Source organism: Rhinatrema bivittatum, chromosome 2, assembly GCF_901001135.1.
Source record: "Rhinatrema bivittatum chromosome 2, aRhiBiv1.1, whole genome shotgun sequence".
NCBI classification, from domain to species: Eukaryota; Metazoa; Chordata; class Amphibia; order Gymnophiona; family Rhinatrematidae; genus Rhinatrema; species Rhinatrema bivittatum.
In genome coordinates this window covers 158369955-158394389 of record NC_042616.1, presented here as the reverse complement: position 1 = coordinate 158394389, position 24435 = coordinate 158369955, and the positions used below count along the sequence as shown (strand labels likewise).

The 24435-nt window shown below is 43.1% G+C and overlaps 1 protein-coding gene across 4 annotated transcripts in view; it reads left to right on the top strand.

The window, feature by feature from the left end:
• ADAM22 (ADAM metallopeptidase domain 22) overlaps positions 1-24435 on the top strand; it is a 730321-nt gene that overhangs the window by 12170 nt on the left and 693716 nt on the right. For all 4 annotated transcript variants that reach the window (XM_029588789.1, XM_029588790.1, XM_029588788.1 and 1 more), the window contains exon 3: positions 18568-18644. In XM_029588789.1, the coding sequence (XP_029444649.1) occupies positions 18568-18644 (77 nt within the window). The remainder of the gene's footprint in view (positions 1-18567; positions 18645-24435) is intronic.

The following is a 24435-nucleotide window of genomic DNA, read 5'->3' as shown; positions in this document are numbered from 1 at the left end:
GCCAAAATTAACGCCTGCACTGTTTACGGTAAGCAAACTTGCTTTTATTTGCTCAAGATGGCAAGTACATTCTTGTCAGAAACTTTTCTAACTCCTGAGTGTGAATGAATTGACCCCTCGATGACTGTGATATCAGTAAATTGAACTATTTAAAACATATAACAATGGCAGTCTTCATTCTGCCAGCAGCTTTAACAATACAAAATTGGTTACTAATTCACAGTGTTTTTTCCTTCCCTTGGATTACCGTATAGAGGAAACTATCTGGTGGTTGGTTCGACTTCAGGTGTTCATTTTTTTTTTTCTTTTTAAATTTTTTATTTATAATGAATTTTAACGAATCTTCAAGTAATTCTTGAGAAGAAAATTTCAAGTTGACAAATCAAATAGAGAAAATAAACCAAATAGAGCAACAAGAATGAACATTTGTTAACTCAAAACATAACATCCTTCATTATTGGAAAGGCCAATTCCACCATCCAAGAAACCCCCCCCCAGCTGTTTTCAAGAAATATAACCAAAGTAGAGACTAAATTACAGTATATAAAATTTAAGAGAGAAAATGCAAAATTGTTCATAGTAGAGGCAAAGCTTGCCTTTCCTGCACTATTTTATCACCTAAATAATGGATAATTGTCTAGGCTCAAAAAATATATATGAAACATTATATCTAATAAAGCATTTATATGAGAGCTTTAAAAGAAATAAAGCTCCCAACTGAAGTACCCTAGGTCTAATGCTCCCTTTAATTTTTTAAAGCCTATGAGCATAAAAATTTTACTTTATCTGAGTTCAAATTTGTGCGCTACAAACCAGTATAATATTGGAATTTCTGAGAACGCTATGTTTTGTTGCGTGTGCAGGGTTCATGACCTGTATGTGCACACACATGCACACATCTTAGAGGGAACCGTGCCTAAATCTCATGAAGAAGGACTGCCTTTGCTTTTTCTGTGGCGCTTTGGCTACATCTAGAAAAAACCCTGATTTTCATCTTTAGAAATCACTCTTTCTGGTCTTCAATGTAATCTAAGCAACTAGTCACTGTCAGGGTCAAGAACCAGCAATACAATTAAGAATGCTGGAGTTGCCAGATTCTCATCTGATGTCTCCAAAAGTCAGAAATTTTGGGACAGTCCAGTCTGAATGCCTCAGTCTCTTTCTTTTTGTATGGTGGGAGATAGTATGCCTTTGAGACTGGGTAGATCGAATGTCGCTTAAACATCTCCAAAGCAGGCACAGCTTGAATCTTAGAGAAGTTTATAAACCACAAGTTGTGGCATCTAACTAAAATTTCCAAATTTTGTGCTTTAGAACACAAATATATAGTATCCTTGATAGCAGCTTTTCATACTCCACATATTTCTCAGTCTTATCTTCTGCAACCTCCACAAGCTTCTTAATCTCCTCCAGTTGAATTCCTTGCACATTTCATTTTATTTTAGTAAACATAGAAATGACGGCAGAAAAGGACCAAACGGTCCATCCAGCCTGCCCAGCAAGTTTATGGTAGTATCTGCTGCGCCGTACAGGTCACCCCCATACTTATCAGTTTTCCAGACCGTAGAAGTCAGGGCTCTTGTTTTTATATTGACTGGGTAAATTTAACATCAGGACATGCTAGGGAGGTAAAGTTTCTAGATGAAATAACTGACTGCTACATGAAGCAGTTGCTTTGGAAAACGATGAGAGGGAGAGATGTAATTCATAGTGGAGTGCATGATTTGGTATGAGAGGTAACAGTGGTAGGACTGCTCGGCAACAGTGATAATAGTGTGATCAAATTTGATTTAATGACTGGGAGGATATTAAATAAATGCACAGCTCTAGCATTAAACTTTCTGAAGGGAGACTTTGATAAAATGAGGAAAATAGAAAAAGCCTGAAAGGTACAACTAAAAAGGTTAAGAGTTTACATTAGGAATAGTCATTGTTTAAAAACACCATTTTAGAAGCACAGTCCAGATGTATTCCATGCAGTAAAAAAAAAGTGGAAGAAAGGCCAAACAATTGCTGGCATGGTTTAAAAGGTAAGGTGAAAGAGGCTATTTTAGCCAAAATAACGTTTTTCAAAAATTGGACAAAGGATCCATCTGAGGAAATAGGAAAAAGCATAAGCATTGGCAAGCTAGATGTAAAACATCAATAAGATGGGCCAAGAGAATTATATATAAAACAAAGTTAGTATGTAAAAAATCTTTTATTACTTAGTACAATACATGTAAAAAAGCCAGGAACAATTTACAAATCCCAATTATTCAAATAACAATAATATCATCACACATACATACAATCATTCACACCACTAAGGACCTAAATTTAGCAAAAAATCCCAACTCTTTCCCAACATGTTTTGCTACACAGAGCTTCTTCAGGGGAATCCACTCAATTATAATCCACAATTGAATTGAAGTTCCTGTGCTCTCTAAAGATGACACTCTTTTATACTTTTCTCATAAGCGCTTCTCCACTTCTTCAGACAGCACTCATATACATGTATCCTTTGAATATATATTTGTACTAACTTTGTTTTATTTATATTTATTTATATATATATATATATATATATATATATATAATACTAAATGTTATATGGGAACCTTATATCACTTTTTGTTTTTGGGATTGTGATTAAGTGTGATATATATATATATTTGCCATATTTTTTTTAAGAGTACCCTTTGGAAGATATAATAAGGCAGATCGACAAAATAAAGAGTAGCAAATTACCCAGACCAGATGGTATACACCCCAGAGTTCTGAAATAACTAAAAAATGAAATTTCAGATCTGTTACTGGTAATTTGTAACTTATTGTTGGAATCATCCATTGTGCCTGAAGACTGGAGGGTGGCCAATGTAACCCTCCAGTCCTGTGATTTAGCAAACTATAGACTAGTGAGTCTGGGAAAAATTGTGGAAACTGTTCTAAAGAACAAAATCACAGAACATATTAAAAGACATGGTTTAATGGGACACAGCCAGCATGGATTTACACAAGGGAAATCTTGCCTCACCATTCTGCTACATTTTTTTGAAGGGGGTTAATTAACATATGCATAATGGTGAGCAGGTGGATGTAGTGTATTTGGATTTTCAGAAGTCGGTTGACAATTGTCCCATGAGAGACTCCTGAGAAAATTAAAAAGTGACAGAATAGGTGGCAATGTCCTGTTTTGGACTGCAGATTGGTTAAGATAGGAAGCAGAGAGTAGGACTAAATGGTAATTTTTCTCAGTGGAAAAGGGTAAACTGTGGAGTGCCTCAGGGATCTGACTGGGACCGGTGTCTTTTAATATATTTTAAATGATCTAGAAAGGGGACTTAACAAGTGAAGTGATCAAATTTGCAGATGATGCAAAATTATTCCCAGTTGTTACGAACATAAGAACATGCCATACTGGGTTAGACCAAGGGTCCATCAAGCCAGGGCATCCTGTTTCCAACAGTGGCCAATCCAGGCTATAAATACCTGGCAAGTATCCAAAAACTAAGTATATCCCATGCTACTGATGCTAGTAATAGCAGTGGCAATTTTCTAAGTCAACTTGATTAATAGCAGGTAATGGACTTCTCCAAGAATTTATCCAAACCTTTTTTAAATCCAGCTACACTAACTGCACTTTTAAACCCAGGTACACTAACTTCACAAGTGGCTTGTGAAAATTGCAGGAGGATCTTGTGAGACTAGAAAACTGGACATTTAAATGGCAGATGAAATTTAATGTGGACAAGCACAAAATGATGCACATGGAGAAAAGTAACTCACACTGTAGTTATATGATGTTAAGCTCCATATTAGAAGTTACCACCTAGGAAAAGGACCTGGGTGTCATAGTGGACAATACTTGGAATGTTATGATCCTGCTCGCGGAGCCCATCCTGCTCGCAGGCCCTCCACTCACTGCTGCTTGAAGCCCGACCCCTGGCCTGACTCCGCAGGACTCCTGTTGTGGCCTATGCTGCCCTGGCTTGCCGCTGAGACTCCTGTGTGGCCTGACGCCGCTGTATGCGGCAGGAGGGGCCGCTGCCATTCTTCTTTGTGGCAGGAGCCGCTGCTGGCATGCATCTTCGCGGCCCTAGTGCCGCCATCGGTCCTCCTCTTCGCGGCTTGGGTGCCACCACCGTTGCCCCTCCATGCGGCAGGAACGCTGCCAATGCTGCTGCCTGCTTCCAGCCTCCCCGGGCTCTGCATAGGCGCGCACGTGCACCTCTTCACACTATTTAAAGGGCCAGTGTCAGGAAAAGCCGCGGCCCCACCGGATGATGTCATCAGTCCTTGCCCTAGTCCAGCCCTATAAAAGGGCTCTGCTTCACTTCCTTGGGGCCTTCGAATCGGTTCCATGGTTGTCCAAGTTCCTCTTCTCCAGTCAAGGTCTTCTGTAGTCTGCTCCTGTCCAGATGGCTCCGTGTTCCATGTTCTTGATGTTCCTGGTCTCCTTCGTCTGATGTTCCTGGTCTTGTTCCTCATCGGAGCTCCTTTGTCACCTGTCCCTTGTCCAGAAGTCCTGATGTTCCTCGTCCAGAAGTCCTGATGTTCCATGTTCCGCGTTCCTGATGTTCCATGTTCCAGTCCTGGTCCTGATATCCTTGCCTCCGGCTCTTCATTCTGCTTCCAGGTTCCTTGCTTGTCCACCTTTCCTGGCATGCCACAGTCGTGGTCCGTGACCAGCACATGGGGGGTTGTGTAGGGCGCTTCGTGGCACAAGGCCTGTCTTCATTTCTGCAGCACAAGTCCCTGGAAGGCCCTTGTTTTTAATGCCAAGGTCTATTCCTGAAATCCGAGTTCCGAGTCTTGAATCCTGTCCCGGTCTTCGGAGTACCTTGTGCCTGCTTCCATCCATGCCCAAGACTCTGCCAGAACCTGCTCCACTTCATCGTGGTCTGCGACCAGCCACAGGCGGCTGTGTAGGATGCGCCTCATTGCAGGCCTCTCCTGAATCTTCAACATGTTTCCAGTTCCAAGTTCCACTGCTTCGCCTAGAGTCTGCTTTGCCTCTGGCGAGGTCCGCGACCAGCCATGGGCGGCTGAGTAGGGTGCGCTCTAATGCAGTAGTCACCCAGTACTATGCCTGAATTCTGAATCCTTCCTGAGACTTCCAAGTTCCTGAATCCTCGTCAGAGTCTTCCAAGTATACTGAGTCTTCCAAGTATCTTGAGTCCTTGTCCGAGTATCCTGTGTCTTCATCCAAGTCTTCCAAGTATTCTGAGTCATTGCCTGAGTCTACTAAGTTCCTAGTACCATGTCTCATTTTGTTCCTGCCCTCAGCCTCCGTCAGGCCTCACACACTCGTTGTTCCCAAGCGACGGGTCTGGAAGGGCTACCGAGTGGCCGGAGGGCTACTCCTGAGACCAGCATTGTGTTGCTGGGTCTCACTGGTGTGTGTTGGTCCAGTGGAGGGCTGAGCCTGCCTTGTTCCAGTTCCTGACGTTCCTTGCCTTGTTCCTGGTCCAGCCTTGTTCCTGCTCTGCCCGTGCCTGTACACACTCACCTCCCATGGTGTGTCTTGGGGCTCCTCCCTGAACCGCGCCGTGGCGCAAGGGCTCACAATCTCCCTGGAGGAGGCGATTGCGCCTCCGCATCCGCAACTGGATTCAAAGGCCCCGCGGTTGTAACATGGAAATCCTAAGTTCAGTGTGCAGCAGCAAAGATACAAAATGTTAGGAATTATTAGGAAAGGAATGAAGAATAAAATGGCGAATGTCATAATCCCTCTGTAACATTCCATTATGAGGTCGCACCTAGTGTACTGTATGTAGTTCTGGTCACTGCATCTCAAAAAAGATATAGTTGCATTGGAAAAGGTACAGAGAAGGTTAACCAAAATAATAAAGTTGGTGGAACGGCTTTCCTACGAGGAAAAGCTAAAGAGGTTGAGTCTAATTAGCTTGGAAAAGAGATGGCTGAGGGGGGATATGATAGAAGTCTATAAAATCATGAGTGGAATAAAATGGGTAAATGTAAATCGGTTATTTACTCTTTCATAAAATATAAAGCTTAAGGGGAAATCCATGAAGTTAGTAAATAGCACTTTCCTAGCATATAGACAGATGGACTCAGGACCTGTGGGTTATGCTCCCCTGCCAGCAGGTGGAGACGGAGCAAGCTGACGTCAAGGTATATATACTCCTGCAGTGACTCCAGCCTGCCAGTATTCTCTGTCTCCAGCAGATGGTGGACATGTATCTCCCTATGGGGATTGCTTCAGATTTTGGAAGGAGAATTTTAAATTACGTGAGGTAAAGCCCCGATCTCCTGCTGTGATACCAAGAGGTCCTTCCCCTAGTTGAGAATTCCTGCGGTGATTTCCATGGCCCCTCAGATGTGTGCCTTGGGCCGGTAGCTGGGTTTCCCCAGCATTTACTTAGCTGATTGTACAGCTGAAAAGCAGCGGGTGCAAGAGGCTGAGCGTGGCAGTGACGGCAGATGCCCTCTCTCCCCGCATCTGGGAGCTCAGCGCCATTAAGCGCTGAGCTCCAGTAAGTTTAGAAAAAAAAAAAAAGAGTGGAAGAAGTTTTTACTTCCGAAACAGATAGAGGGGTTTTAGGACTTTCTCTGGTCTCCGAACTCTGCGCACCGTTCAGATGTCGTTCCCGCTCCCGTTGTGGTTAGGGGAACTGGGGAGCTTGGTAGGTTGAGCGTCCCCCAGTGGGCTAGGCCCCATAGTTAGGCTTTTTGCCTGCTTGCTGTGTGGTAGGCCACAGCAGCATTTTTCACAGGCTTCTGTGCGTGTTTTCTGAATTCTACAGGACATCAATGTGTGCAGTGCGTTGGCTCTGCGCATGCGCTGGGTGCTCAGTTTTGGGCATACCTTTTGTGCGCACAAATTTTTAAACTGGTGATACATGCAATTCTTAGCACACAAGTTGTGCATGTGGATTGAGCGGCGCTTATTTTTTGGGGCACATAAATTTTTGAGCGTGAGCCATTTGGATGCACATTCACTGCCATTATGGTGCCGATGAACAAGAAGCTTAAGCGCCTTTCTCTCTGTGTTGTCTGTCATATCCGGGCTTCTCAGCCTGACATGGCTTCTAACCTATGTCAGCGCTGTTTGGACGCTCAGGGGGAGTTGTCTTCCTCTAATTTTGCTAAGCCATGGTCCTCCCATCCTGATGATGGTTTGGTTATAGCTTTGTTTGGAGGTTCTCCAGACCTTGGTACTCCCTTGAATGGCTCCTCCACAGGAGATGGCAGTTCAGTGGGCCCCGCTCCACTTCCTTCTGGGTTTGGTGTGGATCCGGCTGCTTTTTCTTGGATGGAGTTCTTTTCAGGGTTTATAATCCTTTCTTCAGGCGTAGTCCTTCGCTTCACCCAATCCAATCAGGTCGGACCCTTAGTTGGTGGCCCGTCCCTCTTCCAATCCTGTGGTTCAATGCTGGGGTGTACCTCGGTTCTCTGTGGGTCTTCCCAACAGGAACCCAGATGGCACTGATGAGGAGGCTGATCCTGATTCCCTGGAAGATGGGGAAATTCCTCTGGGACTGGAACAGTATCGGACCATGTTACGGTTCTTTCATAGAGATGAACTGCCAGCTCTGACTTCCCAGACTTTGCAGAAGCTGGGTGTTCCTGGTACAGATTCCATGTCGGAACCAAAGAAGAATCCCATTTTGGCTTCCTTTCATAAAGCCTCTTGTTTTTTTCCAGTTATGGATGCCATTCAGGAATTGATTGATCTTAAATGGGATGCCCCGGAGGCAAATTTCAAAGGGGGTCGAACATTGGAAGGCCTGTACCCTCTGGATCCAGCTGTGAGAGAGTGTTTGCGTCTTCCCAAAGTGGATGTGCTGGTCTGTGCCGTCTCTAAGCAGAAGACTATCCCTGTGCAGGGAGGAGCGACCTTGAAGGATGTGCATAATAGATGGCTTGAGTCTATCCTTAAACAAGCCTTTGAAGCGGTTGCGATGACTTCACAGATTGCTTCCTGTTGCACTCTTGTGGCCTATCCTTGTCTGCTTCTCTTTCAGGAAGTTGATGATTTTGGGGTGAATTTAGAGCAGTTATGGAACCCGCTGCCACCTTTTTGGCAGATGCAGGCTGTGATTTGATCTGTATCTCTGCCGGAGGAGTGGCTTTGGTGGTAGTGGCCAGGTGTCAACTGTGGTTGCGAAATTGGTCAGCTGACGTGGCCTTCAAAGCTAATCTTATGAAAATGTTTTTTAAAGACTTGTTCTTGTTTGGGAGTGAGTTGGAGAAGCTGGCCATTAAGTGGGGCAAGTCTCCAGTTCCCTGCTTGCTGGAGGATAAGAAGTAATTGCAGTGCCCCTCTGCATGAGAGGTCATTTCTGGGGCTCCTGGTGATTTTGTCCCTACAGAGGGTCATTCTTTCAGAGGAGTCAGCCTGTCGGTAGGTCTTAGTCCTTTCATCCCAGGCAGCCCAGGAGAGGAGCAGGCTCGGGTGGCGGATTTTACTGAGCTTGCCAATGAAGGTTTTCTGATCCACCCTCGGGAACAAGAGATGGAGGGATACCTCTCTCTCTTTTATCAGGGGTGGGTCAAGATCACATCGGATCAGTGGGTCCTGGAAGTGATACGAGAGGGATATGCACTGGAATTTCACAGTATTCCTCAGGACATGTTCATGGTGTCTCCTTGCCACTCCCCACAGAAGAAGCAGGCAATGGAGTCTACACTTCTAAGGCTCCTCAGGCTGAGGGCTGTGGTTCCTTTGTCTACGTCTCAGGAAAGTATGGAGTGATATTCCATCTAATTTGTTGTGCCCAAGAAGGAGGGTTCCTTTTGTCCCATCCTGAATCTCAAATGTGTCAATCGCCATTTGAAGGTGACTCATTTTCACATGGAAACCTTACACACTGTGATAATGGCCGTGCAGTCAGGGGAATTTCTGACCTCCCTGGATTCGTCCAGGACCTACCTTCAAATTCCCATCCGTTTGGAACACCAACATTTTCTGCGTTTTGCGGTGTTGGGGTACCATTATCAGTTTCGGGCAATCCCTTTTGGTCTAACCACTGCCCCCAGAACATTTTCTAAGGCTATGGTGGTAGTAGCGGTGGCGTTGCGAAGAGATGTGATCCTGGTGCACCCATACTTAGACTGGCTGAGTCTAGCCAAGTCTCAGGAAGAGAGCTGCCTGGAGACCAGCAAGGTAATCTCCTTTTTGCGGGAGCTTGGTTGGGTGGTGAACCTGACCAAGAGCAGCCATCCCAGTCATTGGAGTATCTGGTGGTCCAGTTCGACACGAGGCAGGGCAAGGTTTTCCTACTGGAAGTTTGGATTAAGAAATTGATGTTACAAGGGCGTCAGTTGGTAAACACGATATGCCTGTCAGTGTGGTGCTATCTGCAGGTGCTTGGCTTAATGGCGGCAACCCTAGAAGTGGTGCCATGGGCAAGGGCGCATATGCGACCTCTTCAGCGCTCCCTGCTGTCTCGTTGGAACCCACAGTCTCAGTTCGGTTCCACTTGTCAATGGACATCTGCTCTCACCTACAATGGTGGTTGCAGGAGACTCATCTGAGCAAGGGAGTTTCCTTATTCTCCCCAGCTTGGTAGGTACTCACAATAGATGCAGGTCTCCAGGACTGGAGTGCTCACTGTCAGGAACTGATGGCCCAAGGATGTTGGAGTGCCGAAGAGTCCCTCTGGAACATGCTTACAATTCAGCAGCAGGGTTGAGCAGTCCGCGTGATGTTGGACAATGATGGTGGCCTACATTAGCCGCCAGAGAGAAACCAAGAGCCAAGTGTCATAGGAAATAGACCAACTTATGGAATGGCAGAAGGCCATCTACAGATGATCTCGGCCTCTCACATTGCAGGAAAAGACAACGTAAGAGCAGACTTTCTCAGCAGGGAGAGTCTGGACCTAGGAGGGTGGGTATTGTCGGCCAAGGCATTTCAGCTGGGGCCTCCCGTTCCTAGACCTGCTGGTGTCTTCTTGCAGTGTGAAGATTCCTCGATTCTTCAGTCACAGGAGAGATCCGTGGTCCCTGGGCATAGAAACTCTTGTTCAGGTCTGGCTGGAAGATCAGTTGCTTTATGCCTTTCCTCCGTGGCCCTTGTTGGGCAGGATAATTTGCAAGAACAAAAGCCACAAGGGGCTGGTGCTCCTGGTGCTCTGGAGTGGCCCAGGCATCCGTGGTATGCGACGACTCCTGGTGGAGACCCCCCTTCATCTTCTGCCACACTTGGATCTGTTGCAGCAGGGTCCTGTTCTTCACGAGGATCCAAATTGGTTCTGTCTTATGGTTTGGCCTTTGAGAGGGCTCGCCTGTTGAAGCTTGGATATTCTTCTGCAGTGATTGTCACCTTACTCCGCACTCAAAATTTTTCCACTTCCTTGGTCTATGTGCGGGTTTGGAGAGTGTTTGAGGCCTGGTGTGAGGACTGTGGGATTCTTCCTCACTAGTTAAGATCCTGCTCATTCTGGATTTCTTGCAGGATGGGTTGCATAAAGGATTGGCCCTTAATTCCTTGAAGGTACAGGTTGCAGCTGTTCCCTGTTTCGGAGGCCTGGTGAATGGTGTTTCCTTGTCGTCTCATCCTGATGTGTCCTGCTTTTTGAAGAGAGTGATGCATCTTCGGCCTCCCATGAGGTTGCCGGTTCCCTTGTGAAGTCTTAATTTGGTGCTGGATTTTTTGGCGGACCCTATGTTCCAACAGCTGTATAGCGTTTTCTTGCGGTTATTGACCTTGAAGACAGAGTTCCTGGTGGAACTGCAAGCCTCATCTTTCCAGGAGCCATTCCTTCAGATGACTCCAGGGGCATTATAGTTGTGTACTGTTCCATCCTTCTTGTCTAAAGTGGTCTCGGAATTTCATTTGAATCAGTCCATTTGCTTGCCATCCCTGGATAAAGACAGGGACACAGAGGAGTATCATCTCTTGTGTGCCTTGGATGTCAAGAGACTTGTTGTGCAGTATCTGGAGATTCCTGAACCTTTCTGACAGATTGATCACCTGTTTGTCCTTCATGGTGGAAGGAAGCAGGTTGAAAGAGCTTTGCAAGCTACTGTAGCTTGCTGGATTAAAGAGGTGGTCATGGCCGCATATGTGAATGCTGAAAAGGCCATTGCCTACTAAGGTTAGGGCTCATTCCACTAAGGCTCAGGCAGTGTCATGGGTGGAGGTTAGATTGTTGTCGCCCATCCATATCTCCCGAGCTGCGACGTGGTCCTCCTTACATACTTTTTCCAGGTTTTATCGTCTGGATGTGCAGGCCCGGGAGAATGCTTCCTTTGCACATGCGGTGTTGACTGGACCATGGGCAGCCTCCCACCCTGTTCAGGACTAGCTTTGGTATATCCCACTGGTTCTGATCCATCTATCTATATGCTAGGAAATGGAGAAATTACTACTTACCTGATAATTTCGTTTTCCTTTGTGTAGACAGATGGACTCAGCTTCCCACTCTCGGCTGCTGAATGTGTACATGGTCTTCCCGTGGGGCTAAGTATTCCAGGGGATTACTGGTAAGTATTCATCCAGTTCTTAGATTGAGGTACCTATGTTCTTACTTGAGTTCAGTGTTTCATGTTAGTTGAGTACAGTTATGGTTGCCAGTTTTTTAATCAAGTTTTTTGCAGATCTGTCCACAATTGCTTTTGAAGAGAATAGTGGCAGGCTGGGGTTACTGCAGGAGTATATATACTGTGACGTTAGCGTGCTTAGTCTCCATCTGCTGGCAGGGGAGCATAACCCACTGGTCCTGAGACCATCTGTCTACACTAAGGAAAACAAAATTATCAGGTACGTAATTTCTCCAATTCAAAACAAATCGGAGAAAATTCTTTTTCACTTAATGCAGAATTAGCTCTGGAATTCATTACCGGAGAATGTGGTTAAGGTAGTTCGTGTAGCTGGGTTTAAAAAAGGTTTGGACAAGTTCCTGGTGGAAAAGTTAATAAACTGGTAATAACCAAGTTGACTTAAGAAATAGCCATTACTTATCACTGTGCGATAGCAGCATGGGATTTGCTGTATTTACTGTTTGTGATCTTGCCAGGTATTTGTGATCTAGACTGGCTACTGTTACTGGGTTTGATGGATCCTCGGTCTGACTCAATATGGCAGCTTCTTATGTTCTTAATGTTCTTAAATGGCTTTTGAATATTGACTTCGTTGATTCTGCTGCTTGAACATGCAGATAATTTTTTATCTGTAGCCAAATTCCATTTGGGTTGTCCTCAGGATTGCTTTGAATCTATTTTAAATGTAGTCCAGAACTCTGCTTTTGTGTTCATGGCCTTGAAGAATTCCCTATGCTAGTTTCTTTTCATTCTATTTTTGTTTTTTTAAAATATTTTTTTCTTTTTAATTTATAATTGATCCCGTGCCTACTTTTTGCATTCTTTATACAATTTATGAATCTTTTATTAACAATTGTATAATGAATTTCATTTTAATTGTGCAATCTGGTGATGTCCATTCATGTCTAGATTATCTTTTATATTCAAAACCATGTATTAGCTTTAAAAAATAATTTGATGTTTGCAAGAGAATTCAATTAATCTTTCTATTGTTATTTTATTCTCCTTGTCCAAATGCCTATCTTTTCTAGGCCGAATCCAATTAAAAGCATTTAATCTATTTTTTTTCTCCCTGTCAGACCAAAATGGTAACATTAGTAAATAGTAATAGGGATTTTTTATGAAAAGTTATATTTAATTTTTTGGAGTATTGTAAAAATAGTGACTATCAGGATTTTAAAAATCATGGATTTTTGTGACTGGTGAGACAGCCCAGGGAACAGGGGGCTGTAGTGTCTTCAGTCCTGATCAGGGGCCCAGTTATGGACCCAAGAGAAAGAAGCTGCCTTCTACCTGATCATGGGCTCAGGAGGAGAAAGAGGCATTTTTGGCCCCAGTTGGGTCCTGGGAGGCAGTAGCAGGGCTAGGAAGAGGAGACAGAAAGCTGCAGCAGAAGTGGGGGAGAGAGGAGGAAAGAAAGGCATGCACCTCAATGAAGGAAGTGCAGCAGAGTAGAGCGGGTATGGAGAGGAGAGGAGAAGATGACTGCACCTGGATGAAGGAAGGAAGAGAGAAGTTGAGCTCTGAAGGAGAGTGAGAGGGCTGTACTAGAGTGTACACTTGCCAAGGAAGACACATACACTCCATGTTTCCCCTATCTCCCCCCCCCCCCCCCAAATTATTGAAGGATGGTAGTATTTGGTGAGTACATTTCATTTTTGGAGAGTAAGTCCTGAAGGAAATTTTGAATCCCCCATGTTTATAGTTCTGGAGCAGTAGCAGCCCAATTATACAAGGATGACATTATAAACCTCACATCCTCATACTATTCGTTAGCTTTTTTTTAATCTCAAGTTTTGAAAACATAACTTGTAAAAACAAAAACAGCAGAATGTAATGAAAGAAGAATAATTTTGGAAGTAAAGGCTGTTTGTACGGAAACTTCAAGGCATGCATTATCCAAAAACTTCACTTCTGAGGTGGCTTCTGTCACTTGTTTCAACCTTGTGCTTCATAACACACCTGAAGCACTTAAAATATACAAAGAATCTTAAAAAGGAGAGGGAAAATATTTTGGAAGGCTCAGGGAATTAGTGAATTTAGTAAGGGCAACAAAGGCATTAATGACAGGAAAAATAGCAAATGCAATTAATGTGTTATTGTATTTATTGTAATTTGTTAGCTGCTTTGATTAATTGCAAGAGGTTTATAAATCAAAGAACAGAATAAAGTGCCAAGATTTTATTTTAGCTGTGTTAGTGAAAGTAAGAATTGCAGAAGCAGGATTGTAAGAATGATGGGTGAAGCAGAGAAATGTGTAGAGAACAACAAGGAAAAAACAGAAATTCATAGATGATGTCAGCAGATAAGGATCACTTGGTCCACCTAGTTTGCCCATTTAAAATATTTTTGGTCAGAGTTCAACAATAAAGGAGTTGGTAAAGGACGATAAATAGAAAAATGGGTACATATGGTAGAGGTGTAGATACTGCTCCACTTATAGAGGAGAGAGTTTATAACATATGAAACTGAAAGTGGACAAAACAACGAGGCCAGACAGGATACATCTTAGGATATTAAAGTTTAGAGAGATTCTGGCAACTCTGTCAACAGCTTATTTAATCATCCTTTGGAATGGTTCCAGAGGACTGGAGCTGAGCAGATGTCATCTTTCTTCATAAAGCAGGAAGAAGCTGATAACTACAAGTCAGTCAGTTTGATCTCTGAAGGGTGAATTATTGAAGGTGCTACTAAAAGAAAGGATAATGGAGTACCTTGAATCCAGCAGCTTAAAGGAACCAGGGCAGCCTAAGAGATCATGTCAAACAAATGTAAATAATTTTTTGACTCATTTACCAAATAATTAATTTGGGAGTAAGCACTAGATGAAATTAGACTTAAGGACCTAAATAGATGCTGTATATGATGAATGAGAGGTGAGAGAAGGAGGATGTGATACTTAAAAGCTATAAATAATGTACAATATTTAAGCATTTCCAGTGGAAAGGAAATTTTGGAACAAGGCGTAATGATATGAAATCCAAAAGGAGTAGGCTCAGGACTACCATAAGCAAATATTCCGGCACAGAAATGATGATGGATAATGGAACAGCCTCTTAGTGGAGGTGGTGGAAACCAAAAGAGTAACAGAGTTCAGGAAAACATGGGATAAGCACAGAGGATCCTTAGATATAAAGATGTGAGTGGAAAACCAGAGTCTAACAGAATGCAAGCCTGTTACGCTGGATCACAGCAATTTTCTGATAATCCTCTTCAGGTTTTCCACAATGCATCTAGAATCAGAAGACGGCGGTGGAAAAATCCTCTTTCTGAGAGTCTGACACTTAGCAGGTGAAAACATTCTCTAATCGGAGAGCCAGGCAGCTAAAGGCATGACCACTGTCGAGGCTGGGAGAAGTCCCTGAGGGCTTCTGTAAAGCACAGTCTTGCACAGGCCTGAAGAGAGATACTTAGAGAGTTTGACAGAATCAGATCTCTGCAAGAATGTCGGAGTGGACTACTTCAGAGGCCTCTGTTACTAGCGAGGTAATTTTGAACCTGTGTTTCAAAGAGGCACTGAGAGCTGCATGAGGCAGATGCCTGCCAAAGTGCTGTGGAAGCAAGTATTCCTCAACTACTCTGTTTACAGAGCGTCACCTGAAAGTACTTCCAGAGAGAGGTACATTGAATCCTGTTCCAAGGCTTCATTCCCTGAGAGGAATTTCTAGTATTGTGCCCAGAGAGAGAGGCTGCAATCAGCTGTCTCCAAACGGAGCTGCACTCACAGTTCAGAGTGGAGTGTGACCTAGATGTTCCCGCTGAAGTAGGCTGGAGAACAGAGGACTCTTGGGACAGGCTGAGACCAGATCCCCTGGTTTTGATATAATAGTTAATGCCAAGCTGATATCCAGTAAAGCTTGTTATACAGTATATTGCTTCTGTGGTACTCTAGGGGCAGGTTGAGACCTGAGCTTATAGCATTTAATACAAAGGTTAGTTAAGGGACTATAGAAGTTCTGTATGGTGAAGCCAAGATTGTATGTGATTCCTTATTTCTCCTGTTGACCTGAGCAGCATAGTTTTGAAGACCTAAAATTAGGACTATGTGCCTACAGTTTGTTATTTCTGTACTTTATAAATAGATTTATCAAGGTTTATCTGGTATATTTAGCTTAATGCTCACCCACCTCAGGCTCCCACACTGAGAATGAATAAGACTGCAGTATTGCATCAGACATGGTCAGACTAGATAGGGCTTATAGTCCTTATCTGCCAGAATTTTCTGTGTATCTTTGTCAATCTTAGTACAGCACCATCAAATCAAAATGCAGACCTAACTCATCAGCTCAGTGTGAGGTTTTTGAAAAGTTTTTCCAGCATGAACTGGGAAAGAGCCACGTACTTCCCACGCACACACTCTGCTCTGTTAGCGATGCTGCCATAACAGTGTTTGCTTTAGGAGTTAAAGAGCAGATAAAGTCTTGCCACTAATGGGCTGGCAGCGATTGCTCTTGCACGGGTACAAGCAGCCTGACGATCAAGCACAACTCCAAACAGTCTATGACCTGTCTCAGCTCAGGAGGCACGGGCCCCAAGAGAATCCCAGATCATAATGCTTCTGCCTTTTCAGTATCAGTGCCAGGATTGTTTAATTAGATGGACACAGATGGCGCTAATTTTCTCATGTGTAAACAATTGCAACAACAGAGAAACAAAACGCTACAGGAGATGCTTTTACAAAATGAAAAAGAAACATAACACAAGTCTATGATTTAACTGACTATTGTCATCCTCATAAGAACATAAGAAAATGCCATACTGGGTCAGACCAAGGGTCCATCAAGCCCAGCATCCCGTCTCCAACAGTGGCCAATCCAGGCCACAAGAACCCGGCAAGTACCCAAAAACCAAGTCTATTCCATGTAACCATTGCTAATGGCAGTGGCTATTCTCTAAGTGAACTTAATAGCAGGTAATGGACTTCTCCTCCAAGAACTTATCCAATCCTTCTTTAAACACAGCCACACTAACTGCACTAACCACACTCTCCGGCAACAAATTCCAGAGTCTAATTGTGCGCTGAGTAAAAAAGAACTTTCTCCGATTAGTTTTAAATGTGCCCCATGCTAACTTCATGGAGTGCCCCCTAGTCTTTCTACTATCCGAAAGAGTAAATAACCGATTCACATCTACCCGTTCTAGACCTCTCATGATTTTAAACACCTCTATCATATCCCCCCTCAGTCGTCTCTGCCTGAAATGTGTATACCTTTTTTTTTGTGGGGAGTGGGGAGGTCTGGCAATCTCTTCCTGTTTCTCTGGGTTTACAGCTCATTTGGAACGGGTCTCTGTTGAGCTATGGCACCATGAGCCTTTATTTGCAACTGGATGAGAATTCCCCCCCCCCCCCCCCCTATTTTCTATCTCCTCCTATCATTGCAGCAGCAGCAGTCTGCGGCTGGGAGTACTCACGTCTTATTGCATGGTTGGTGAAACCGCAGGGTCTGATCTTCTGGAACCCTGTAATCATCAGCCAGAAAAGGTGTCACCCTTGCAGAGTAACTGAGATTCTCTCCCACATGGGAGCTGTGGTGGTTGTTGCCTATTCACTATTCCCAGCCCCAGCTAACCCAGGAAGCAAAAACCGTGACCATGAATTGAAGCCTGCTGTTTCCACGTGGCTATAGCACTCGCCAGTGAGCCACAAAACCATATGTATGCCTTTAAATTGTAATGAAAAAAATCATTGCTAGAAATCATTGATAAGAGTTCCACCCGCTGCCCCCCCCCCCCCCCCCCATAGCACCACTCCTCTCCCTCGCACATGCCTATTTGCCTTAGAAACCTGCTCCATGACCCATCACCTGGCATTTGTTACTGCCATTACAGTGTTGCGGACCTTCATGTCTGACGGGAGCCCAGGAGAAGTCTCTAGCTATCAAAAAGGACAGCCATTCATAAAGGATTATTAGCTTAGGTCTAATGATATCCACTCAGGAGAGAAAACGGAGGCCAAGCCAGCTACTCCAAAAATAAAATAGTACATTTACAGGTCGATCCAGTAAAGTGTGCTCCGTCGGAGCGCACTGTCACCCTGCTCTGGACGCGTGTTTTCCCTTACCCCTTATTCAGTAAGGGGAGGAAAACACGCGGCCCACCCGCGGCACCTAATAGCGCCCTCAACATGCAAATGCATGTTGATGGCCCTATTAGGTATTCCCGAGCGATCCAGTAAGTAAAATGTGCAGCCAAGCCGCACATTTTACTCTAAGAAACTAGCGCCGCCCAAAGGTCGGCGCTAATTTCTTCCGGCGCCAGGGAAGTGCACAGAAAAGCAGTAAAAACTTTTCTGTGCACCCTCCGACTTAATATCATAGCGATATTAAGTCGGAGGTCCCCAAAAGTAAAAAAAAGTAAAAAAAAAAAAAAAAAAAAAAAAAAAAAAAAAATTTTGAATTCGGCCCGCGGCTGTCGGGCCGAAAACCGGACGCTCAATTTTGCCGGCGTCCGGTTTCCGAGCCCGTGGCTGTCAGCGGGCTCGAGAACCGACGCCGGCAAAATTGAGCGTCGGCTGTCAAACCCGCTGACAGCTGCCGCTCCAGGCCATATACTAAGCAATGTACATGATCAGACTTTGCTACAATGTAGCATTTATTCACATACTGGGCACTGGGACTTGCCTGTACATTTGAAAAAAAACCCATTTTTTTCAATAAACGCCAATATAGAGAGAAGGCAATAATAAAAGACATTTCTGCGGATAACAAGAGTTTTACCCGCAAAAATGGCCTCTTTGAATATTGCCCACCTTCACTGCAGCTAAAATTATACACATTCAGTCAGCAATGCGTGTAATTTTACTCACATTGTTTAGAGGTGGCCTCTATAACAAGGTTAGGTTGGGAGAGGAAACAACATACGCAGTTTTGGGTTTTCAAAATACACGCATTGGTTTTCACCAGATAAAATACCTGCAGAAAAATAAGTCACAAATTTCTACAGGTTGTTTTTCCTCCATAGGTAAAAACTACCTACACAGTTTGCAGCAGAGCAGGCAGTTTTCATTATTGCCCCCTATAATATGTTGTGTTGTATCTGAATACTAACAAGATCTAAATGTTTTTGTAATTGCAGTCTACTCATGTTGCCCAGGCTAGCTTCCAAGTTGATGCGTTTGGGTCATCGTTCATCCTCGACGTTACATTAAATCAGTAAGTACAGACCTACCTTCATAAATAGCTTTGAAACTTACACTTGAATGAGATGTCTGATTATTCTCTCTTCTTATAATTGACTAATGTGAAATGTATTTGTGTAACTTATCCACTTTCTTACTTTAGCAGTGCGGTTGCTTAATGTAAGTTTGTGCCATTTAGCTTTGTTTTTTCAGTAACAAAGAAAAAAATGCTCTATTTGCTTTAAATACACTTTTAATAATTTATATTATGATGCATTGCTGTCAGAGCATGCCAGTAATGTGCAAAACAGTATGGTTTACCAAATAGAAATTTCAAGGGTTGGACCAAAGTCCCACAATGATATTTGCTCATCATCTGGTATGCAGTTTTATTTGCAAAGACTGTGCCTAGTTCCATATTCATTCCTTAACCCTGATGCTGTTTCAGAGTTATGAAGGCTGCATAATTGGTGTCAGTTTTGAAGATTTTTTTAAAATAAAATTTTCAATTGCATAATTATTTCAGGGAGGGAACGTTTTGGCATGAGTCTTAGATTTTAATACAAAACAAAATACTTACAGTTTGGCAAATTTCATCTGCAGTTTATTTTGCCCAGTCCTTAAATATAGTAGTGTGGTTGTTGTGTTAGTTTCTGGGCATTCAAGTGGACTAAGATTAACAAATAAATAAAACAAAAAAATATATAAGGTGATCCCTTTTTAGTGGACTATATTTCTTGATTAGTTTTCGAGCGTTAATACTCTCTTCCTCAGGTTTAGCTACTAAACTCCAGGGGGTAGATATTCAAACCGTAGCCATTTATCTAAGGTAGACCAATAGACTTATCCAGCTAACTTAGACGGGATATTCAACTGCATGGCTATTCAGCTGATTATCCCCAGATAAATCACAACTTAGCCAGATAAATCTTATCCGTCTAAGTTTAAACCTGTTATTGAGCAGGTCTAACCCAGATGGATAACTTATCCGGCTAAGTCTCAATGTCGCTACTTAGCCAGATAACTTATTTGGTTGAGTAACGCCACCCTGTTATGCCTACTGCCTGCCCACAAGTTATTTGGCTTAAAACTTAGCTGGATAAGTGACTTATCAGGCTAAGTGGCAGCCGCTGAACATAGCTGCATATTCAGCAGCTGCCGTTTAGCTGGATAATCTGACTTAACCGGCTAAATACTGTTTGAATATTGGCCTCCAGGAGAGGAGGTGAAAGGAGAATAGAGTTCCAGAAGAACAGAAAACTGACATGAATGCTTGTTTAGAACTATCTGTCTGTGATGCTGTCAAGGAAGTGGACCCTTGTGGCTGCATTGTGGTTGGCGCCACCTAGTGAGCAAACTCATTAGGTCCAAGCCGGCAGCTAGCAGAGAAGCCCATAGGCAAGACAGGCTGGAGCTTCACCTATACCAGCTGCTTCCCCTACAGGTTGAACTCTTGGGTTCTGGTGGCCAGCAGTACTTAGGTGGATCACTGGGGCTAAGCTGAGTGAGAGTCCGATCTGAGCAAGGGTCGTGGCAGGCAGCAGACAGCAAAACAGGCAACAGGCCAGAGGGCGGGGCAGGCAGCAGACAGTAGAAGGTCAGGGGCCAGGCCAGAGTTAGGATCCAGGTAGTCAGTCCAAGACAAATAGGACAGACAAGATAGACAAGGCCAACATGACAAACAAAGAAGAAAAACAAATAGGGCAAGGAGCAAGGGCAGACAGGCAAAGAACCAGACAAGAAACAGAGCACGGGAAAGGAAGGACAACACAAGGAAACGAAACAGAAACATAGAACAAGGCATAAGACAAGAATGAGACAAGTATAGCAACATGCACTGGAATACAAGGCACCAGGAGACCTGTTGGCTGAGGTGCTGGCTGGTTGCAAGAGACTTTCTTATATTCTCCTGGAGGATATGACATCAGCCAGCACCAGAGGAAGTCCCAACTAGGGGGCCTATAAAGGCAGTCTGGAGTTAGAGGAAGTTCTGTTCTGGGTCCTTGGAACAACATACTGTCAGAAGCTGTGCTGGAGTCACTTTGGATCAGAGGTGAGGGGCTTAACACTGTCTTCTGTGTCATTAAGAGTCTTGAAAGGATGGTGTAAGAGGACATGGTTGAGGACAGAAAGAAACATGGGGGAAACCCATGGAGGAATATGGCTGCCCTTAAGGGTATCTGAACATTCCCCCCTTCCACAGCCATCCTGAAGTATGGACGCCACAGTGGTTGCATCTCAATCTGCTGTTGACTCAGTGCTTACAGAAAGAAGCTCTGCACCCAAACCAAAACCATTGGTTATCTCATAGAAGTTTTTGAGGCACTTGCCCCTGGGGGTGGGGGTTTTGTGCCCCTGGAAGGAGGTCCTCTGTTTTTGTGATTAGCCAGGGGGTAGAGTTGTCCCTCCTAAAAAGAAAAACAAGTTGAAGTCTCAGAATGCTTGCAGTTTTCCTTGGACTAATCAAGGACAGCAGCAATCCTGACAATCAAACCAATACCTTGATGCCTATCCATTTACACACAGTATGAAAGCTCTATGCCTTGTACATTGTGAGATATGCAGCAGTTCTTGAAGAAGCTTTATTATGTTTAACTGTTTTATTGGAGCAGACATATTTCTAATGTGACTATATGCATGTCTCTAATAATGCCATAAAAACTGTGACTTGGCTTTTTTTTTATTTTAGCAAAAAAAAACTCTAGTCAAATATATTCATTCTTAATGGTCTATGGGTACAGTTTTGCAGTATCATCTTCTGTACTTGTTCTTCCTATTTCAGGCCCTTTGTTTTCAATTAGCTGAGTCCTCCCAATAATATGCACGTTAGGAAGCTATCACCTGCTCTGAGTTAGGTATTGCCATTAGCAAGCACTATCAGGCCGATTCAAAAAAACTCTAAGGGAGAGCTGGCGCTCCGTGCTGAGCGTCCGCTCTCCTGACACACACCCAGGCACCTCTCCTGGGCACGTGATTCTTTATTTAAATTAGGGCCCGCGCTAATAAGAAGGCGCTAGGGACACTTACGCATCCCTAGCGTCTCCTTATTAGCAGAAGTGGCGGCTGTCAGCAGGTCCGACAACCGATGCTTAATTTTACCGGTATCGGTTGTCGAACCCGCTGACAGCCATGGGTTCGGAAAACGGACACCGGCAAAATTGAGCGTCCGTTTTCCAACCCGTGGGCTGGTGGACAGCTTTTTTTTTTTTTTAAGTTGTGTTGTTTTTTTTTTAATTTTTGGGACCTCCGACTTAATATCGCTATGATATTGTCGGAGGCTAAATGGTGTGCTTGTATCGGCCTGTTTGTAAATAGTGTGAAGGATCTTATTATGTTCCTTGCTCATGCTAAACCCTCATTTGCATATGATATTCCTTCATTGGCACGCACAGATAGAATCAGAGCAGTGTTAAATGTTAAAGTGGTCGAGAAACCACTAACTGATTATGTTTTAGGAAGCTGTGCAAATCTGTTTTTTAATGTGTTTTTTGTGACTATACTTTCATTTAATTTTATATAGATTTATTTTATGTTTATGATTGACTAAGACATAGAACAGGCATATTTCTCTCTCTCTCTCATTACATTTACATATATACATATGCAATAGAGTTCCAGCAAAGAGACTTGAAAAGGTTTCCAACATGCTAAGAAGACATTGGAAATTCACACATGATTATGCTGAATTTAGCAAGCTGTTAATTAAAAACAATTGAAGTCTTAAGATACTGAGTTGGCAAATCAACATATAAAGTAGAATCAACAATAAGAGATCGAGTCCTCTTCACAGTCCATAGTATCAATGCAAGAAGTGTTATGAGCAATATTTTCCCCTGAAGAAGCCTGGATGGTGAAACAGAGTCCTTTGTAGGGACAGAGAGAATACAGGATATAGCAGAAGTAGAACATAGACTACAGAAACATCATTGGAACAACAGTCCTGTGAAACAATTACAAAGTATCCTTTCTTGTGGACTGTAGTTCAACAGTATCTTCCATGTGACTCATTTGCAATTCACAAGGTATCTTTCTTGAAATCCAGCTCTATTGCAAGTGGGTCATTGTTTCATTACAAGCACTTTGTATATTTTTTAACATTGTTTTTTTGTCAATATCTATACATGTTAAAAATGTATAACACTACAGAGAGTTTAGAAGCAGTGTGAATGAGGAATGATTGACTAGGGAATTGATAAATATATGTGTGTTATTGTGCCAATTTTATTTTTTGAATTATGTTTTGAATAGTTTTGGTATTCTTTGCCATTGTGTAATAAAGATTGCATCATTAAGCATCTTTCAAATCATTTAAACCATTAGGGCAAGTACAGCTTAGGTATATTCCACAGGTTACTGGTCTGGCAAATAAGAGGAAGGTTCAATTAGGTCTTACCTGCTAATTGGCTTTCCTCCAGTACTGACAGACCAGTCTAAATCCCACCCATAAGAACAGAATAAACAGGCAAGTGAATAAAGGAACAGAGTTTGATAAGTAAGTTAAAACATAAGGAACAAAGGAGCACAGCTGAATGCGAAGGCAGGCTGTTCTCCACTTACATTTTCTTTCGTTTTGTGATGTTTTCTGGATCCGTTACTGCAGAAAGTAGGGAACCAGTAATAATAATACCAGGGAAAATGTCACCCTGGTGAGGACAAGACAGACAAAGGAGCAGGCCGGATAAAAGCTAAGTCTCCTTAAATTAAAAAAGAAAAAAAAAAGAGGGGATATAAGAATACAAGCAACAAGCCACACTTTGGCAAAAAGACTACTTACTGACTTCCCAAACTCTGCTGGGCCAGCCTTTATGGTAGTGATGACAGAGAGGAAACTTTTGTACTCTGCCCCCATCTGCTGGTGGGAGACAAAGTCCCACAGGTTACTGGTCTGGCAGGACTCGAGGAAAGCCAATTAACAGGTACGACCTAATTGAACCATATTGTTTTATTTATTTATTTACAAAATTTATAGTGTGCCCTCTCACCAGACAATCTGTTAAGGTGGATAACAACATATTTAAAATCACACAATTGTACATACCAATAAACCTCTTCATTAATACATAAAAATAAAAAACAAACTAAAATAACATCATAATTAAAACAAAATGAAGAAAAAGTAAAACTAACGACTAATAACCTCACTGTATAACACTGCATTTAAGGCCTTCCTAAAACACTTATGTCCGCTTGTAACCGCAGATTCCCAGGGACGCCATTCCAGAGGTAGGGGGCTACTTGGGAAAAAGCACGACCACAAGAATGTTGCAGTCTTGCAAAGGAAACAGCAGGGACACTTAATAGTTGTTATCCCCTGGAGCAAAGAGCCCACCTGGGCTGGCATAAAGGCAATAGATTTTTTAAATATCCTGGTCTAGCTCCATATATTGCTTGGTGCGTTAACGTCAAGATTTTAAATTAAATTCTTTGCTCAATTGGCAACCAGTGAAGGTCCTGCACTATAGAGGTAAAATGACCTATCAAGGAACTCCGAGCTACTAAGCGGATCTTCATTTAGCAAAAGCCGTAATGAACACAAATGACACTTCGGAAGCCCTATATAAAGGGCATTAAAGTAATCTAATACTGATAAAACAAAGGAATGAATTAATGTCCAAAAGTCATTTTTATCCAGAATAAATCTTAACCAGTGTAATTTGCATAGTTTACAGAAACCTACCTTCACTACCTGCTGCAACTGATGCTGTAAGGTAATGACCTATGAAAGTAAACCCCCAGATCTCGAGCCACTTCTACAGGAATGATCTCTGCACCATCTAACTGAATTGTAGAAGGAGGCAAAAAAATGATCACTATATGAAATAGGT